The sequence below is a fragment of the Amblyomma mixtum genome, chromosome 2 (genome assembly GCF_055824585.1).
Source record: "Amblyomma mixtum isolate Tamu chromosome 2, ASM5582458v1, whole genome shotgun sequence".
NCBI classification, from domain to species: Eukaryota; Metazoa; Arthropoda; class Arachnida; order Ixodida; family Ixodidae; genus Amblyomma; species Amblyomma mixtum.
Window position 1 is genome coordinate 33229130 of NC_143013.1, and position 18643 is coordinate 33247772.

The 18643-nt window shown below is 45.1% G+C and overlaps 1 protein-coding gene across 1 annotated transcript in view; it reads left to right on the forward strand.

The window, feature by feature from the left end:
- The window catches only part of LOC149358912 (sodium-dependent nutrient amino acid transporter 1-like), a 35928-nt gene that overhangs the window by 5984 nt on the left and 11301 nt on the right, over window positions 1-18643 (forward strand). The window contains exons 2-7 of the mRNA XM_089571099.1: window positions 624-936; window positions 9072-9137; window positions 13609-13762; window positions 14722-14853; window positions 16015-16178; window positions 17782-17840. Coding sequence (XP_089427225.1) covers window positions 913-936; window positions 9072-9137; window positions 13609-13762; window positions 14722-14853; window positions 16015-16178; window positions 17782-17840 — 599 coding nt within the window. The 5' untranslated portion in view covers window positions 624-912. The remainder of the gene's footprint in view (window positions 1-623; window positions 937-9071; window positions 9138-13608; window positions 13763-14721; window positions 14854-16014; window positions 16179-17781; window positions 17841-18643) is intronic.

Consider the following 18643-nt stretch of genomic DNA (forward strand, 5'->3'; position numbering starts at 1 on the left):
TAGGAAAGGGGAGGGACGGAGAAAACGAAGAGGGAAGGAAATGTGCAACAGACGAAGCCTAGGGTAGAGGGGAAATGGGGAAGGGATGTAGAGAGAAAGTACGAATGCGTTGGTCTAAACACTACTGGCCTTTCACTGCTATTACTTTCGCGCTTCCAGTAGACACGTGGGCTCGAAGGAAAAGAGTTCCCTCCCCCTCCTTCGCTAGCTCACTCTCTCTCCCTTGCCTCCTCGGCTGATCCGTGCGGCGCAACGCGGCGTCGCGAAAAACACGAACCGCAGAACCTGTCCGCAAGCCTACGAGCAACGCGGCGACACGCAAGGCCGCTAAGGACTGAGCTGACGCCACGCGAGCCGCTCGCGGCCTGCATACGTTACAAACTTGGCCGCAAGGTCTGAGCGGCCGCCTCTCAGTTTTCAATCGTCGCTCCGACCATCACCTTCGATCGTGCGCGCGTGCCCGATGGTCACTCTCCTCTGCGGCCTCACATCTTCGAGCCAGCGTTGCTGCATTTTTGCGAAACTTTGCGCCGATATCGCGAAGTGGTGACAGTGTGTACGCGCTTCCTTGTAAATTAGATCAGCGCTGCCCCCCCCCCCCCTTTTTTTTTTCTCTTCAATAGTGGAGTTGGTGCGGAAGTGGCAAAACACCGAGATAAGCGCTATCGACGAGGCATACGGCGGGTGCGGCCCGTGACTGCAGGGGATCGACAATGGGTTCCTCCTTATCGATGTGACAAGCCAGCTGGTGCATGGCCGCTTAAATATTGGCTCGTTGCAAGGTGAGCCCGTATCGCCTCACTGCGGGGGATTTCCGCGCGCTTCGTCAGCGAGTGGAAGAAGGAACGGCAGCACAGCGGGAGACGGACATCTCAATTCCAAGCCGATAGATCTCTGCTCGACGCCGCCAAGATGCGGAACAAGTGGGAACTGCAGGTAAGATATGTTCTCTCGTTCTCTTTTAAATATGCCGGTGGCTTCGATTGACGCGCTGAATCTTGAAAGGGATCATGCTGATGAGACGTGGTATATTGTTTTTCTTGTATTCGGTATGTACGGGTAACTGCCCTATAAAAGAGGCAGTCAAATTGCTCCAGAAATTCATTAATTTTTCTGTTCTTTTAATGAATTTGAAAGTGCCTTATTGGTGTTACTCGCCCAGAGGAAAGATATCGAAAAAAAATGTGCAATGTGTGCTTGTCAGATATACTTTCGGAATAACCATTTGTTGTTCTCTATCGGATTGTTGATGTGTTCATATTGTTGATTGTGCAATGTATTGTTCTCTGTCATATTACCTTTGTCAGTAAAATAAGCCTGCCATATATAGTCTATGGTGACACTGTAGGATATAGAAGAGCATCAAATGCGCTTGGATCGAAGAGCTCTAAGTTGAGGTCGATGGGCCGGTGATCTGAGAAAAAAAGAAAGAGAAAAGCGCTTTGAACACTAAACAGAGAAGATGGAAAACATGTACGCTGGCTGGTGACCAATGCCTGTTGCTTTACAGCAACCAAAAGAAGAGAACACGTCAGTAATCGCCAACTTATATTGAAGCACTGAGGTCTGGGGAATATAAACAATGATTAGCGAAAAATTCTTGATAATATTGCCAGGCAGTGAAAGGACTGCACGAACGTACAATGAAGGCAGCCCTCTATCGTGTACTGAGCAGCATAGCAGCGCGCACTACAAAAGAAAAATCATGGGTTAGTGCTACACGGTGGCTTGAAGTTCGTTTTGTTTCTTCTTTCTTTGAATTGATCTGCAGTGTTGAGGAAACCGAATAAACTGTTTGGCAGACACTACTACACTCAGTTTTTCTTGCTTCGTTAGGCTTTTGAACCTTTCGATGAATTAAACCTGCTCCTTCGCCATGTGTACAATCTAATCTGCGAACTTATAAGCACCCAAAATGTCCATCTGTAGCAGGCATCGTTATAAACTCTTCAACTGTGAAGGTATGAAACTGAGTAACTATTCTTTTACTTTCTGTCCCAACTGCCACAGTTTCGCGTTAATATGGCAAGGAATAAATCACAGGTGGCATACCTAATCGCTGAGAGAGAGAGGGAAATAGCGAAGCGCAAAACTTTATTTCAGTGCAGCGCTATGCATAGCTCAGATTTTGCGCCACAGTCACCAAGGTCAAATTCTCCGCCATCTCGTCTTGCTGTGTGATTCAGAGATGCTACAAACGAGTTTCGCTGGTTCGTATGCCACTATGCGTATTTTTAGTTCTCGTTCAATGGTCGCGCCTCAATCGGCGAAGTATATGTCTTCTAACAATTGCATCAGTTCGATTCAATTTCCCAGTTATCGCGTCATGCTGGGTTAAAGGGACGCCCGCTGCTGTTCGTATAGTGCTCAGTTATGCATAACTCAATTTCGTAGATAGGTTAATCACGTGACGAAGACTCACAAAACGTCTGCTGTCCGTGTGTGTGTTCGTTAACCTTTGTCGTTGTTCGCTTAGTTTCGTGATTTCCAATCCGTCGTCTTCACTCGTCCTTCCAATGTTACCGCTTGTCTTAGGCTTCTTGCCTGGAAGGCACGACAGTAGAGTGTGTTTATATATATATATACCTTGTTCTTTTTGCTGTGGTGTCGTCAGCTTCTTCCCTTTGTCAACCTGCCCCATGGCATGTGGTATTCATCCTGACTTTTCCTACGGGAGACCGGTCGGCAATACAAACCCATTATTAGCTGTCCTGTATCCAGGAGACTGTTCCTATAGACACGCATACTCGAAATGGGGTTCGTGAGATAAGAGCGCGAAAGTACTACGCACGCGAGCCTTGCCGTACCCCCACTGTATATATACTCTGCACAGAGTTACGACAGATGGTTCTGGCAGAGCGCTTGGTCGCGGGCTATAGTTAAACATGCAGATATAATCAGAATCAGGATGATGATCCTTAGCACGATACCATCGAGCAAAACACAGCGTATGCACGATTGTAATAACATCGCATCGTGCCCAACCCACTAAAACTTCCGAGAAAACGACTGCGCTCATACCAGCGTTATCTTCGGCAATACAAAATGATTATTATGTGCGGATTGCATGCAGCACTCTGTGGCAAGGAACGCGCACTAAATTGTATTCGCGAGAAAAGGGTGCGAAAGCGCATTGCTCGCGTTCCCTGTATTACCATGCTGTACCCTGTACAATGCGGCTGGAGCTCGCGTAGTAGTCGCAGTCGTTGTTTTATGGGAAATATAACGAAGAGAAATGGCCTCGGGGACTGTAACTGCCTCAATGAACGGTGGGCACCGGACGAACCCCTCGGCCAAACATGAAGGCCTGGTCACACACTTGTTCCGTGCAGACGATGATATGAATTGAGTGCTACGCTGGCTAGGCTTACGCTGGCTTTGGCTACCCCTATGCTGTACGCTTTTTAACCGAGCAGAAGGCAGCATACGTATATCGAATCTAAGCTTGCGAGCTGCTCTTTTTTTTGCGTATTTTTGCTTCGACGAGCGCCCATTCATGAGCAGACGGTCGGTAACCTGAAGCACAGTTTATCTGCACACGTGTGAAATTGCGTAATTACAGGGTGCGCCTCGTGAGACAACCGAGAATGGAACGTCGGTGTCCCGCGGGGTTTTTTACGCACGCGCCACTGGGAGAAGGGGGTGCGACAGACGCGCGATACCTTGCGCTCGCTATGGGCAACCCAAGGTCGCACGTGCGCAGGGGGAGTGCCTCCATCGTCCGGTCAGCAACATCCGGAAAACCCGTTCTTGCGTTTATGACGCGCCGTCTCGCAGGAAGGAAGCGCTGCAAGTGTGTACAAAGAGAAGAAGTGTGCGCCCAGAAAAATACGGAGAAAAGAAAGAGAGAAAGGAACACCAAAACATCCAGTATTTAAAGAGAAATGTGAAGTCCGGTTGGGAGAAAAGAGAGAAGGGGATACCAAAACAACCTGGATTTAATGAGAAATGGGAAGTCCGGTTGGCGTTGGGTGCTTGAAAACTTTACGTGGAAACCGGAAAAATGACGCAAGCAAGACGGTAACGAGAATGCACATACTTAGCGCTGTGTTCATTGAATATGTTTGTCTTCTTGTCCTCGTTTGTGTTGCGTTGTAAATTTTTAGTTTGTGCTACTAACTGTCATGGAGGTCGACACTTGTCGAGAGAAAAAAACAGATTCTTGGACTTTTCGTAGCCAGAAAAGTTGAACGGCCGAAATAGGCCGGAAGCTACAGCAATTCAGTATTGTTGAACAGGCTTATATCTCCTGAGGCTAGCAGCGAGGAGAGAAAAAGAAAAACATGGGACAGAGCGGGATGCGGCCGGCCCTCGTAAGCCAAGCTTTCTTGAAGCTTTTCGTTTTCCTCATCTGTTTCCGCCGAGGAAAAAAAAAAATGAAGATGGCTTACCTGATGGCCGGCGTTCGGTCCTGCCCAATGAAACCCACCAGTGAACATCAGTTGTGCCTGATTATCTCTTGTCAGTAGGTTTCAGAATGGTCCTGTAGCGCTTCTTCCCTAGTCTCGTTCCTTGCATGGCTGGCAGTCAGACGCTTAAAAGTGTCCGTTTCGGTGTTCGCATTTGTCTTTGTTGGCCCATTAGTTGTCACGTATCTCGGATCAGTCGTCTCGTTGCTCACACGAAAGAAAGCGAATGAAAAGCAAAAAAATTTTCATGATCCAACTTTCCTGCTAACCTTCTGAACTTTAGGTGGCTCTTTCTGTCTTGGTATCTATTTTTCTTGATGCGCACATGGGGCATTGGCCTCCTATTTCCACCATGACCAGATAACCTCCTGTCTGCAGGCTGCCTTGCCTATCGTGACAACCCACATTGTGGCTTTTGTATCCAGAGTAGTGCACTGTGATAGTGGACTTCAATGTGAAACGAGCCATAACAGGTAATCTGCTCAACTAGATAGATTTCGCGCAGCGGAACGTGAAAAACAGTGCATCTGAGAAAAAGAAAAGAAAACCCAGCATAAGTGTTTGCCAATGGTTCCCTATCTGGGCTTTCAATGTCGCAGGGCAGGCGACCGCAGTAAATTAGAGAGCGAGACAGGACGATTCGCAAATGAAACAAATAAACAAAGTAAACGTGAATCCTGACAATACCGCTGCTGCCCGAGTACGTTCCCGTATCTTGTATGGCAGTGTTGGCAGACTATAATCACTAGGACGAGTTATGCCCTGCAAAACGGCCTATGGGCGTCTATGGAAAAAAGCTATGTCTGTCTATGACCTTTTATGATCGTCTACCCACCCAAAGCGGTGCTTATTTCCAGCTATTGAAAAATCTATGCCACTATAGAGCTATAGGCTCGGAAACATACGAATGTTTTAGCTGTCTGTAGAAAAGTATATCCGCTCGAAACTACAGCTATAGGCGGTGATACAAAAGGTTTATAGTTGTTTGGGCCAATTGCCTATAGGCGGCTATTAATCTCACAATTTCCCAGAAATTTTCACGTCACCGTTCAAGGCGTCTTTCGGCGCGAGTGTGACGAGTGAGAAGACTATACAAAGTGGACTTTTTTTTTTTACATTACGTGGAGTGATATGAAATCAGCAGACTTGGTAGCAGACTATAAGCTACTATCCTCTATTGCATACTATCCTTATGAAATGTGAATCCCCTGTTCCACGTTCAACTGCGGTACGCTAACCTTCTTGCTGGTAGAGTCTGACAACTGACCTTATCGTCTGTTCTTACTGCAAAGAGCAGTAAGTGACTATCGTCTACATAGTTCGAAAAGAACATGTGATCATAAAGGCCAATGCCTGCCATTTTGTTGCAGTGCAGTGGTGGATGTTTCACAATGAGCAAGTCTAGCCACAGTTGCGTTCCACCTTCCAGCATTGCCTACTGTGCTGGTGGAAGCAATGCATTTTTTTTTTTAGTGACAGCAGTCGGCACTGCAGTCACCGCAGTGAAAAAATAAAGGCCAATACTATAAGAAGTGTCTTTCTTGCCCTCGCAGACCCTGGATGGCAGCTGTAGCAGCGCATTTAATAGAGTTTGTTACTAAAAGGTTGTTAAAGGTTATGCGTTCTGACTTTTTACAATACAACAAGTGAATGTGAGCTGGTTTTTCTGCAGGAGTATTATACGTTTAATGCCATTTCAAATTTTGCGCCGCCGTGGTGGCTCAGTGGTTATGGTGCTCGGCTGCTGACCCGAAAGACGCGGGTTCGATCCCGGCCGCGGCGGCCGAATTTCTTTGGGGTAGAAATTCTAGAGGCCCGTGTGCTGTGCGATGTCAGTGCACGTTAAAGAACCCCAGGTGGTCGAAATTTCCGGAGCCCTCCACTACGGCGTCTCTCATAGCCTTAGTCGCTTTGGGACGTTAAACCCCATAAACCAAACCATTTCAAATTTGACGCAGAAATAGAAATAATTTTAGATTTTTAGGGCGAATCAAACGTTCCTTTTCTTGTCGGTCGTTCCTGTACGTGTGCTCCCGTAAGCCAGTCCACCTACCATTACGCGTACGCAACACGCATGCGTCAGTCCGGTAGGCGCCTCCGCGAGTTAGCAGGTACGCAACACGAAGTCGGTATAGTAACTCTGTGACCGTCATCTTATATGCTTAAAGAAGATGCCCTCTGGTAATTTAGAGGTGGTTGCGGTTCGGGTGTCCACCGAGGTATGAGACAAGTACTGAGCCATTTCCTTTCATCAAAAATAATCGAGAAGGCAGCGAATAAATCTTCAAAAAATGTTTTTAGACAGTCTATAGATTGTCCATGGACTTTTATATATAAAGTCTATAGACTGTCTATAGACAAATCCTAGAGAACATAATACAAAAATCTGTTGCAGCACGAACGAAACGGGGACAAGAGAGAAGAACAAACACATCTTTAGTTTTGCATGATAATGAAATAGCATTTTTGGAAAACTGATTGATTTCCACAAGATGATCAGTAGGACTGTACATAAGCTTCAGTTTTTCGATAAACTATCAGTTCGAAGTGCAGCGCTCGTCCTGTCCTGTTTGTTCTCTCTTATCCCCGTTTCGTTCGTGCTGCGACAGGTTTTTGTATTATGTACATGGTCTGTTCTGAAAGTAGTAGGACTCTTTTTTTTAAACAAAATTTATGCAATAGAATAGTACAAACGATTACAATTTTTCAAGGTAGCACCCTTCCGCACCTACACGCTGCTGCCAATGAGTTTTACAGTTTTCGTACGCCTCCAGATGCGCCTGGACCGGAATGCTGCTTAGCTCCCTTGTCACGGCCTGTTGAACCACCTCTACCGATCCGTGATGTTCCCCCTTGAGCGTCGATTTTATTGTCGGAAATAGAAAAAAGTCTGGCGGGGCCAAGTCGAGGCTGTAGGGGGGCTGAGGCATCGTTGCCGTCTTGTGCTGGGCAAAAAATCGGGGTTTTCTTCAGCCTACCGGTTGGCCTTTTCCTCCTCTGACAACACTCTCGGCACCAAGTTCGCGCACGCCATCCTCATGGATAAGTTTTCTGTCACGATCTCAAAAACTTGGGTTTGAGGAATGCTCATCAGCAATCATTCTGATACTCATTCTACGATCACTGTCAAGTAAATGTTTCACTCGCTACACATTTTCGTTGGTCTTGCTGGTCGAAGGGCGTCTGGAGCGGTCGTCTTCCTCCACTCTTTCCTTACCTTCTCGGAACAGCTTGTGCCACTCAAAAAAACACCTGATCTACCCATGGAAGCGTCACTGTAGGCCTCCTTAATCATGTCGTGAGTCTCTTTGCCCGTTTTATCAAGATTTACTCAAAATTTGATCGCGGATCGCTGATCCAGTAAATGCTCCATGATTCTGCATGACGAGATGTCTTGACAGGAGTTTACAGTACTTGCGACCTGCTCTCTTCAACGGCCGAGAGCCGACTGCCCATTTTCCCCAGCATTCCCAATATCCCCCTTCAACGATCCTGCACGCGCAGACCACCTCTCGTCCGCCCGTTCGCCCAGGAAAAAACCAGTCCTACTACTTTCAGAACAGACCCTGTATCAACACCAACTCGCCCAAACTTCAGGACTTCTTCCTAGAGAACAGTCTGTAGGCAATACAAATGCTATAGACGATCTATAGGTTCATAGCCATGCACTTTTTGTAGACTTTTGCCTATAGATAGTCTATAAACTACGAATAAACAAAAAGAAATATCTATAGGAAGGCAATAGAGTCTATAAGAAGTCTATGTAGAAGTCTATGGTCAAGGCGGGGTTTACTAGTTTGCCGGACCTACCTCAGCCCTCTATCATTGCCCAGTCTTGCAGTATGCATACGGCCACACAAGTTCTCTGCGCCGCAGCACAGAACCCTCCATTTCGCGCAGACCGATTGCGTCAGAATGCCGGGCCGCGTTGGAATGCGTCCTGTTTTTGATATAGTCGCCGAAGAAAACTGCGGCGCGCCGTGTTCGAACTCTGCGCCAATGATACGGAAACTAGTCTGAAATTATTCAAAAACTTGACTACAGATTCGATTTTAATAATTTTGAACATGCACTATTCGATTAGTTCAGCCAATCGAATGAAAGGATATTCGATGCACTATTCGAAAGCTTCAAATACTCCCACACCTCAATTATACTTTCTTTGATAGGTAAATCCGTGTCCTTTTGTGTCATTACTGATAAGTTAGCAGTCCCGTGGTGTCCTCTTTCTTGTGTGTGTCTTCGTTTCGCTGAAAATATCGGTAATACGTCTGAAAGCCAACGAGCTCAGCAGTTAACTCTCTTGGTTGCAACGTAGAGCGCGTCTCTTATCGCACTATAGCAAAGCATTTGAGGGTTAAGTGTCAGCCTCAATCTACAGGGAATGGTGGGCGTGAAAAATAACTGAATAGCTTACGCTAGAGATATAACTTTTTTGAAAGCACTCTCAAAATGTGAAGTGCTGCTTTATCAGCGCGAGAAATCACGTGGTCAGACATTATCACTCTGTTCCAATTCATATCGCCTCGTTATTTTTCTACTAAAGCTGCCTCCACTCCGAAGAACACAAAAAAGGAGAGAAAAAGGGGGGGGGGGGGAGGGGGCGTTCTGCTTGCATGACGAGTAAACTGATACCAGCGAAACGAATACCTTTGTACGCAGGAAATTCCGCCTCCATACCAGGAAAAGACAAGCGAGAATGGCATCGCTCTCGGATTGCATTCAACGGTAAGGCAATTCCCTCAGTTTTCTCGAAATACAGAGGTGAGTAAGAGGACACTGCAACGCACTCGTTAAAGCGTTCGCGAAAACAACAGTAAAAACAAAAAGATAAAGAACAAAAAAAAATGCGTGCCTCAGGTGCTGTAGGGATACATTTTCACTCGGTGTACCTTGCCCCTCAAGTTCTTTTTTGTTGTTGTTGTTTCCTCTCACAATGAACAGTGTTTTAGGTCTCCTAGCCTGCCTTAAGTAAGAAAAACATGTAATGTACTTTTTGTTTGCTTATCTAAATGGCACTGGAAATCCTGTAAAGCTCAAATTTCACCTTGCATGCTACCCTCACTCATTCTTCAGCCCATTTGTCGGACTAGGCACTTCATCATTTCATATGTTACATCATTACTCGCTGATGCACCGTAATACGCAATTAATGGCCGCATTCCATCTTCTCCCCTTTTTTATTTCTTTCATTTTACCGTTTCCACACCACTCTCCTTCCGTCTTTGTCTCCCAAATTCCCTTCTCCATGCAGAGTAGCATGACAGTGATCTTTAAACGCCGGCTAAATTTTCTGTTTTTCATTAGAGGGTTTCTCACTGTTGTTGTTAAAAAGAAACTGGGGCTAACATCGTGTAATTTCCGTTCTTAGTAAAATTCGATAGTTGGGCTTTTGCGGCTCGATTGAGAGTTCTTCGGCAGCAAAGGACGCCTATATTGCAGAAAATTTTCCAGGTGAAGTTGGGCTATACTTTCCCGCCACTCTTAGTCAAACTTGCGGCGTTGGGGAGGATTTCAAGAGCATCAGCAACTTCGAAGGTGGCTGGAAAGAAAAAGTTGCGCGGTGTATTCTATAGCCCCGGAGACCCGTTATAAAAGCCGCATTTTGCACGTCATCGCAGTTTACTTAGGTCAGCCGTCTGCGGTGGTGATATTTGTCACTTTTTTCCTGCAGTACGTAGATTACAAAAAGCTCCGCCTTCAGTGATAATATCTCTGCATAAGGTTTAAGAGCTGAGCAGCTTGGCACATGATTTGATGAAGGAACCAATCGAAAGAGGAGTGTTGCGGTGTGCGCCTTCCTTATGGTTTCGAAAAATAGTTTGGAGCAACCCACATGTATTTCTATTTCAACATCCTGTTTTTGTACACAGTGTATATTGCCGCCTTACCCGTATCCTTTCTTACTATCGCTCATTCCTTCCTCTCCCTGTCCCTTTATTCCCGCTAGCCGCAGCTCAGGTGCTTCAGGTGTCGATATCAGATGCCGCGGCTATCAACACTTCTTCCTTCCGTTTATATTTTTCCTAAGAATAAATAGCCACTAACAACAACAACGCGCAACGGCGAAAGACGGACAGGGGACGCGCACTAACTTTCATCTGTTTTTATTGGTGATTCAGACCAGCAAATATAAGAAAAATAAAGAAAGCAAGGCATGCGCAGTATGATTTGCCGTAATCAACGAGCTTTCGCGCACGCCGTTCATGATAACCCAATGCAGTCTTCAAGGGCGCCACAAACTCGTTCGCTAATCTAATCTTTCAACGTCTTTCATACAGTTGTATCATAGTTTCTGCCTGGGGTCTTTATCTCGTGCAACCGTTGGTCGCACCTTTCCCAGATGGGCGCAATGCTCTGATAAATGCCTTCTTCCTTCACTCTTCAAGAGCGCAAATGTTCCTCTGCGCGGTCAGTAATTCTTCCGCCTTTGTGTTTGTTGCAGCCAGGAATATTATTCGGGAGGGGCTTAAGGTAATTTCTTCTAGCTGGAGGGGGGTGTGCCGGCAACCGTATTAGCTCTGCCAATAAGAGAAGGGGATGAGCAGATTTACCTTGATTTCGGGGGTCCCCCCCTTGCCCTTTCTGATACGTGCCTGTGCGCTATGCTGCCTTTTGAAACTATGAACCATAGGGCATGTCTGCAAGTAATTTTGGACTTAATTGTGGTCCTTCGTGTTTTTATTGGGTTAGCAATAAGATGGGCAATACCCCAGACGGTGGGTCCGGAATGTGAAAACGCATTTGTATACTACACAGCCATCCACCTGTCCACCCGTCTACCTGTACCCTCCAGAAGACCTCCGTCCACCACCAACACAACTTCACCTGTCAGTAGCCCAGGCTGCAGCGGAACAAAAAAGTGACAGTGAAAACAAATTAAAAGAAGCAATGAGAATGCGATCAATGTAAGAGTGAAATGTACAGTACTACTTCTAACGCTGATTTGTCACATCAGATCGTATGATCCCTCGCCAGTTTCTTTTCCTAGTTGATTCATCAGCCAATATCCCGTTTGCGATTAGAACCCGGTAATGTGCCGAGATAGGTCAGCGTAAGTTTGTCTTCAGGGTAAGGACCCGGCTATAATGTTACGGTGCACGCTTTGGTGATAAAACTCTTCTCACATCTTACCTAGCGCAAATCATGGAGACACTTCATGCACATGTTAGCACATGCCACCGGTGTGGTCCCGCATGAACCCAAGAAATCGTATCTCCTCTACGAAAGGAGTGAGAGATTTTCAAGCCCTGTAGCGTGCTCGGTAATATTTTGGCTGTACCTGTACCTTTAAACGTGGCCTGGAAATAAAACTAAAATGCATGATAAACCGGTAGTTATCGTGCAACAAGCTTGCGGCTCTGCGCACAGTTAACTTAATAAATTTTCTATGCGCCGCGGGTGAAAGATAAGTTAGTGGCTAAACAATAAAGAGAACAATTTTTTTTTCATTCTGGATATGTTTGTTATCGCTACACGAACATTCAGAACGGGTAATTACATACCTAATAAGCCTTCGCCTTGTTCTCATCTCTAAATTTAGTTGGGAGGCTCATTCCAAGCACGTCGTTAATCCTAAAAAAAAAAAAAAATTATGGTGCTTCTTTAAAGAAGCGTTTTTACTTCGTAACTGGCTTACTAAACTTCTGGCATGTAACATGATAACTATATTTTTCCTAGATTACGTTTCTATCGTACGGCGTTCTCACCAGGCCGACATTGCTGACATATTTGAACTGATTCAGTATGACGTTTCTCGTTTTATTACATCTATACTCGCTTCATTCGAGCGTATTGGAGTGTGAAAAAACACTTAACTTGCTTCTTTAGCCGTTCTTTGTTCTTCATACCTCGTAACTCAATTCTCTAGCTCTCTATAGGTACATCCGATAGCTCGTACTTCAGTTCGCATTGATAACGCATGCAAAGTTCGCGCTTTCTCTATCTTACACGAAAAAGCTTTCAGAACTCAATTAGTGTTTTATCAATAAGAACGTGGAATCCGCTGCTTCTACGAAAGGCCAAGATAAGAGACCTATCTCTCTTTTGGCTCAGCGTTGCTGACGCATTTAGAAAGATGCGCCCCTCTGGGCCACGCGCTTGCTTAGATTATACCCTTTTAGATACTGCTTCATGTACCTGATTAATGTTTATGTCCGGGTTTGTTTGTGTCGTAGTAGGTACGCTTTGCACTGTGTTTACTTTGTTGATGCATTTGACGTTCCTGGCTCTTTGCAGCAATTCCACTTTCCTGAATTTTGTAATACCTTTCCCGGGGCTCTAACGGTACATAAATGAAATATAGATAACCAAGGCTAGAAACTGAAAATTATCATGAAAACGTGACCGCTATCGGTAAGGAAAGTGTGTGCAGTGACAATTATTTAGAAAAGCTTGCGATCTGAATCTCACAAAAAGGCAAATCATAAAAGTCGGCTGACCTCTCAGGCGCTTCTAGGTGAGATTAAAAACGGAACAGCCAAAGACTGATGGTACTGGGCAGTCTTGTCCAATTGCCTTCAAAGGAGGAATTCAGTGTCGGTCATTAGTCGCGCTATTTTAGAAGAGCGTGAGACATGTGTTATTCGCTACACGTGGAACTACGCAAAATAAGGAGAAGCAAAACAAAAGACCAGTAAAAGAAGCGCAGAAGTTATACGTAAATAGGGTTGCGTTAATATGGTTCTTTTCGTCATTTCGTTTCTTCCTACACCCAGTTTTTCCAACGGTACAGTTGAAAACAATACGGAACTGAACAAGTGTATACAGTGGGCAAAAAAAAAAAAAAAACGGCACGCGTGCGCTCTGGAATAAATTTATTGTAGCCCCACCTGGCGGCCAAGACGCCTGGCACTACCGCAAGCTGACGGAGCATGCGAGTTCCCTAACACTTGAAAGAATATTAAGTGATCTGCTGACGTGACGCAGATAAAATATTTTTTGTCCGCACACCCGCACCACGTAAACCTGTCCTATCTAGTGCACATAGCTACACCAGCCAGTGAATTCTCACCAGCAAACTCATAACTGATCATATTTCGTAAACTCCTTTCAATCATGGCGTTACCGAAACACTCCGAGGTCCCGGAACCCAAGGGCCGGGCGTGCGTCTGTTGCACTGTTTTCTTTATTTGTCGCCCTAGCGTTTTTCTTTCCGGTTAGTTTTGGAGTGCGTTAACCGGCGCTTTTTCCCTGGCAGCCGACAGACGAGGAGTCACCACCACCGCCCGGCTCGGCGCACAATAGGAAACAATGGAACAAAGGCATGCAGTTTTTCCTGTCCTGCCTGTCCATCTCCATCGGATTGGGCAACGTGTGGAGGTTCCCCACGCTCGCCTACCAGAACGGAGGAGGTAAACATAGCACTGGATCCTCTGCCCAGCTGTGACTCAACTCTTGTTTTCATCCCTTGCATGTATTTCGGTGCCAAAGGGGTCGTTGCCCCTTTGTTTTCGCTTCCCAGACAGGTTGAGGTTAGGTCACGTTTAGCCTCATGGCATTGTCTTACCGGCGTGTGTAGTAATAAGTAGAAGTAAAGAAAATAAATAAAGAGCCCTTCAAAATGCAAATGGAGCAACTAGTTTCAATAAAAGTGTCAACCTCGGCAGAAATTATGTTGAATAGATGCTCAAAGGATGCTGGCTGTGGAAACGTTTCCACTGCCACTTTACAGACCTTTAGAGTAGGAGGACCCTATCGATTAGAGGGATAGGGGAATAGCGGGGCACCAGTGCGCATGCGCGGAATAATAACACTGCTAGATTTATTGTCCTGCCCATGGCGACTGCGCTGGCGACTCGCTATTCCCCTAGCCCCCGAAATGTTTGGGTCACTATATTCTCTAACTCACTATCCTGACTGTCTTGCCAGAGACTAATTTCGCCCCCACGCGCAAAGACGCGGCACCGTTAAAGCTATTGCCCAGAAAACAGGCTACATAATTTGTTGTGTAAAGTGGAATGCACAAAGTGGAATGCACAAAGCGGGATGCACAAAGCGGAATGCACAAAGCGGAATGCACAAAGCGGAATGCACAAAGTGGAATGCACAAAGTTGAATGCACAAATGTAATTCGAACCTTCGCACAACTCCTCAAACTTCAGTCTGTTTGCACCTAAAGAAACAAGACTATGCTAGCTTTCTGGTACCAGCAGTGTACCAGCGTAATTTGTATAGAGAGCGAAGAACGTGAAGAAAAAACGGAAGGAGGGGAAGATATATAGCAGTGCCTTGAGCACTAGTGGGAAGCAAACTATAAAAGCTTCGCTGAAGTGGCACCTGAACTGTATCTTTGTCTTTCTCTGGTTTTCAGGAGCCTTCTTGATTCCGTACTTCATCGTCTTGTTCCTAATCGGCAAGCCCGTTTACTTCATGGAGCTTGCCATAGGCCAGTTTGTTGGGAAAAGCCATGTCAAAGTCTGGAAGTGTGTACCCGGTCTAAAAGGTGAGTAGAGTCCTCGCTAACTCTTGTAAAACAAGAACAGAACAAAGCGCCTATGCGTGCCACCTTCTGTTTTGCACTGTACCCTTCGCTCTCGTGTGAAACTATCGAAGAGAAGGAAGTTCAGAGGCCAAAGTAGGTAATGGAACGGAAGAGACTAAAAAATGCGAGAGTTTCATTTTGCCAGATGGTGCAATCCCTAATGAGGCGATGAGGACTACAATGAATTTTCTTTTTAGTCTCACTGCTGATTTTTCAAGGACCCAGTGGAGAAATCCATGTGTTGTTCCTTACTTTCTAGAGACTGGAACCTGCAGACCCCGCTCACTGCGTTTTATGCACATTTTCTCATACTTTTTCAAGAAAGCCCTTTTTATGATGTTTTTAAGGAAGCCCTTTTAATGATGTTTTCAAGGAAGCCCTTTTATGGAGCTGATATTTTCTGCAGTGACGTCGTTACAAAAATTTCCTCGAGCTAGTTTTCAGTGACACTTACGGTGATAGAAGCCGTCTGCTGAGCTGGATTTAAAAGCGTCAGATGAGCTAATGGCGTTGGCCACTGCTTATGCCAGTGCACTCAAGATAAAGTGACCAATACTCACTCGCAGCCTTTTACAGTATCGCCAATGTACTCGCCATTGGTTTCATCTAGTTCTTTGTTTTATAAAAGAAATGAAATGTTGCTAGTGGCTATTTATTAATAAAAAAAATGGGAGTAAAAGATTTTACTTGCCGCATCTGCCATCTAAACCGGAAGCACCTGAGCTGCGGCTAGCGGGAATAAAAGGACAGGGAGAGGGAGTGATAGAAGAAAGGATAGGCGGCAATATACACTTTGTACAAATGCAGGATACGGGAATAAGAAATGAAAACTCAGGATACGGAACAGTGCCCTATATAGACCGTTCTATCTTATAAAACCGTAACCAATATTCACCTTAGTATATCTTTCAGCAGACAAAATCGGTGTGAAAATCAGCTTTACGAAATTTCAGATGGTATAAAAAGCACATGTCGTGTCTTTCTTAACAGAGTGTGATTGTAGAAATAGGATTGAACGCTTCGCGTTGATTTCCTGCCTGTGAGCTGGGGATGATCAGGACTTTAAGTATGTACAGTCACTGTGCAGTAATTCAGTGCAATACACGCTTGCTCTCTTCGCAGGGATCGGAGTGGCGCAGTTGTTCTCCACGTTCTACGTCACCGTGTCGTACAACTACATCATGGCTTTGTGCCTTTTCTACTTGTTTGCATCGTGGCAAAGTTATCTGCCCTGGTCTCGCTGTGATCCCGAATGGAGCGACGCCTCATGTGTTGACTCATCAATGGTGAGCGAGCAAAATGTAAAGCGCAGTCTGTTTTTTTTTGTTTGTTTGAGTTTATTGATATATTTTGTTTCTGTGTGTGTCAGCCAGTTTGTTCTTTAGCTTTCTGGATGGTCTGCAGCAAAACATTAATTACAGAAAAAGCTTCGAGGTGAAAAGACTGCCTTTTCGGAACAGCTATGGTAGAGCGACATAACTCTCTTCCAAAAACAACTAAGTGAACAGGAAGAGGAGGGTGGGGGGGGGGGGGGGGGAGGTACGTCACTAAAGTTTACCATTTTCGCGCTATTGATAACAGTATGTCATGTTCGGGAAAAAAATTAGACTAACTATAAGGTACGTACAGCCGGCCACAACTTTAGCTGGCGTGCGTGACGACCGCGTTTTCCGTGCTCCTGCAGCTTATGACGGCGCGAACTTGCTAAGATATCAAATTTAAGCAGAGGCTCACTAAACCTCTGCTTAATATTGAGCTTTCCCAAAGTTTGCTTCGTCGCAAAGCTCAGGAGCGCAGAAAAAGCGGCCGTCGCGCACGCCAGCTAAAGATTTGGCCGGCTGTACCGTAAGGTTTCAACGTCCTGAAGCGACGCATGGGTTATGAGGGGCGCTAATAAACGGGGGCTGTGGGGGGGGGGGGGGGGGTGCACCAGGGGTTCTTAGATGTGCGCTGTCATCGCATAGCACAGGAACGTTTTTGCATTTTGCCTCTATCGAAATGCGGCCGCCGCGACCAGGATTCACTCCGGCGCACATGGAATCACGAGCCGAAAGCCAACACCATTGAGCCATCGCGACGGGTTACTAGTTATATGTATCAGCATAGAGTATGGCATATTCATTAAGAGTAATTTATATTAAGTCAAACATAAAAGTAAAGATAATCTTGTTCAGAATTTGGTGATCAAAGTCCTCTGATGCAATCATACTTCAGCAGCGCCAACAAGACGAAAACGCAGAAAGAACAGCACGCAAGGCGACAGCTGCTTTTTTCAAATATAAAGCGACACCTTCCACGAATGGAAACCGAGATCAAATCTATCTTTGCCACATTTTCTGCTCGTCCTCTGTGCTTTTATGTCTGACGTGCTCCATCCCAATCAAGTGAGTTCGCGGCGAGCAGTCGACAAACTTGGTTATTAGACGCTACAGATCGGTTTATGTTAAGCGGTATTGAACATGAGTGCCGCATTAGGCGAAGCCTTAGTAAACATATTCATCTGTACCCGGCTCGCTGAATTTACTGCTTAACCTCGTGAGAAGGCAACATCTGTGTGCTTTAGTGGTTTGCAGCGATATTTTAATCCGTCCTTTCTGAAGGACATGTTTGATAATTAGTTTCTTCAATATACGCCTGTGAATAACGATTTACCTAACGCACCGTGTTAACAAGAAACTGATAAAAATGTCTGTTCAAGGCAGCGAATTTAATCAGGCAAGGCTCACTAAATAGTCATAATAAATGCAGCGTCAAGGTTTTTGTATCTAAAATTTCGCTGCGACTGAATTAAATATTATCCTAATTACCGCATACTCTACATCGTAGTTATTTTTCTTTTCGCTTTTGCGAAGGCATATCGATTAGCTTTTGCTTTTTTTTTCTTCATAGAATTCATCGGCCACCACAAACGTGACAAGCGCCTCATCAGCACCAGAACAATACTTTCAGTACGTATAATAAAGGTAACTTGAGTTGTTTCTTCCAAAGAAATATTCAAGTTACGATTTCATTTTGGGAAATCTTATTATCATTCAGGATGCGCGAATTTAGCGTTGTGGGCCGAAAGGTGACCGCAGTCTCCAGTGCTGTTAGCCCGATTATGAAATTTTATGGTCCGCGTCCGTTTTTCCTTTATTCGTTCCTAATGAAAACTATGCACCTGTTTTTGTTCCGCCGGACCGCCAAAGCTAAATAGGCAAGTTTTAGGTTTTTTTCAACGTTTATGTTAGATTACAGTCTTACAACTGCTGGCGCCTAAACGAGTTTATTACATATATTAAGAATGAAGCATGCTGTTAAAAGAAACTGCAGTCAGACCAAATCTTTCAGTACAAGTACTATCGAAATTCGTTGCATAAACCCGCCATAAAAAAAATTATATTACAGCCCGACAGGAGAAAATTCTCTACAAGCGTTCATGTCACCGTGCAGCGAAAGAACTTCCAGAGCTATCCTCAGGGAATCCTTTCTTGACATATCGCAGATGATTATTCGCTTCGTGTAACTGTCTTGAAATCTTGGTCTCTATTTCTTATATGAGAAGAAATGTGAGAACATTTCAAAAGTGAAAATGAATCTGCCATTACTTGAAGGCAATGCTTCCGAGGTAGCGTTTGGAATTTTTTTTAGATTGTCGTGTGCGATAGTCAGTAGTACCTAGAAATCGCTATTTAAGATTGTCAACGTCAAGAAATCATATTTCAGGTTTGAAAGACTGCAAAACAAATATAGAGAGACAAAATGTACCGAG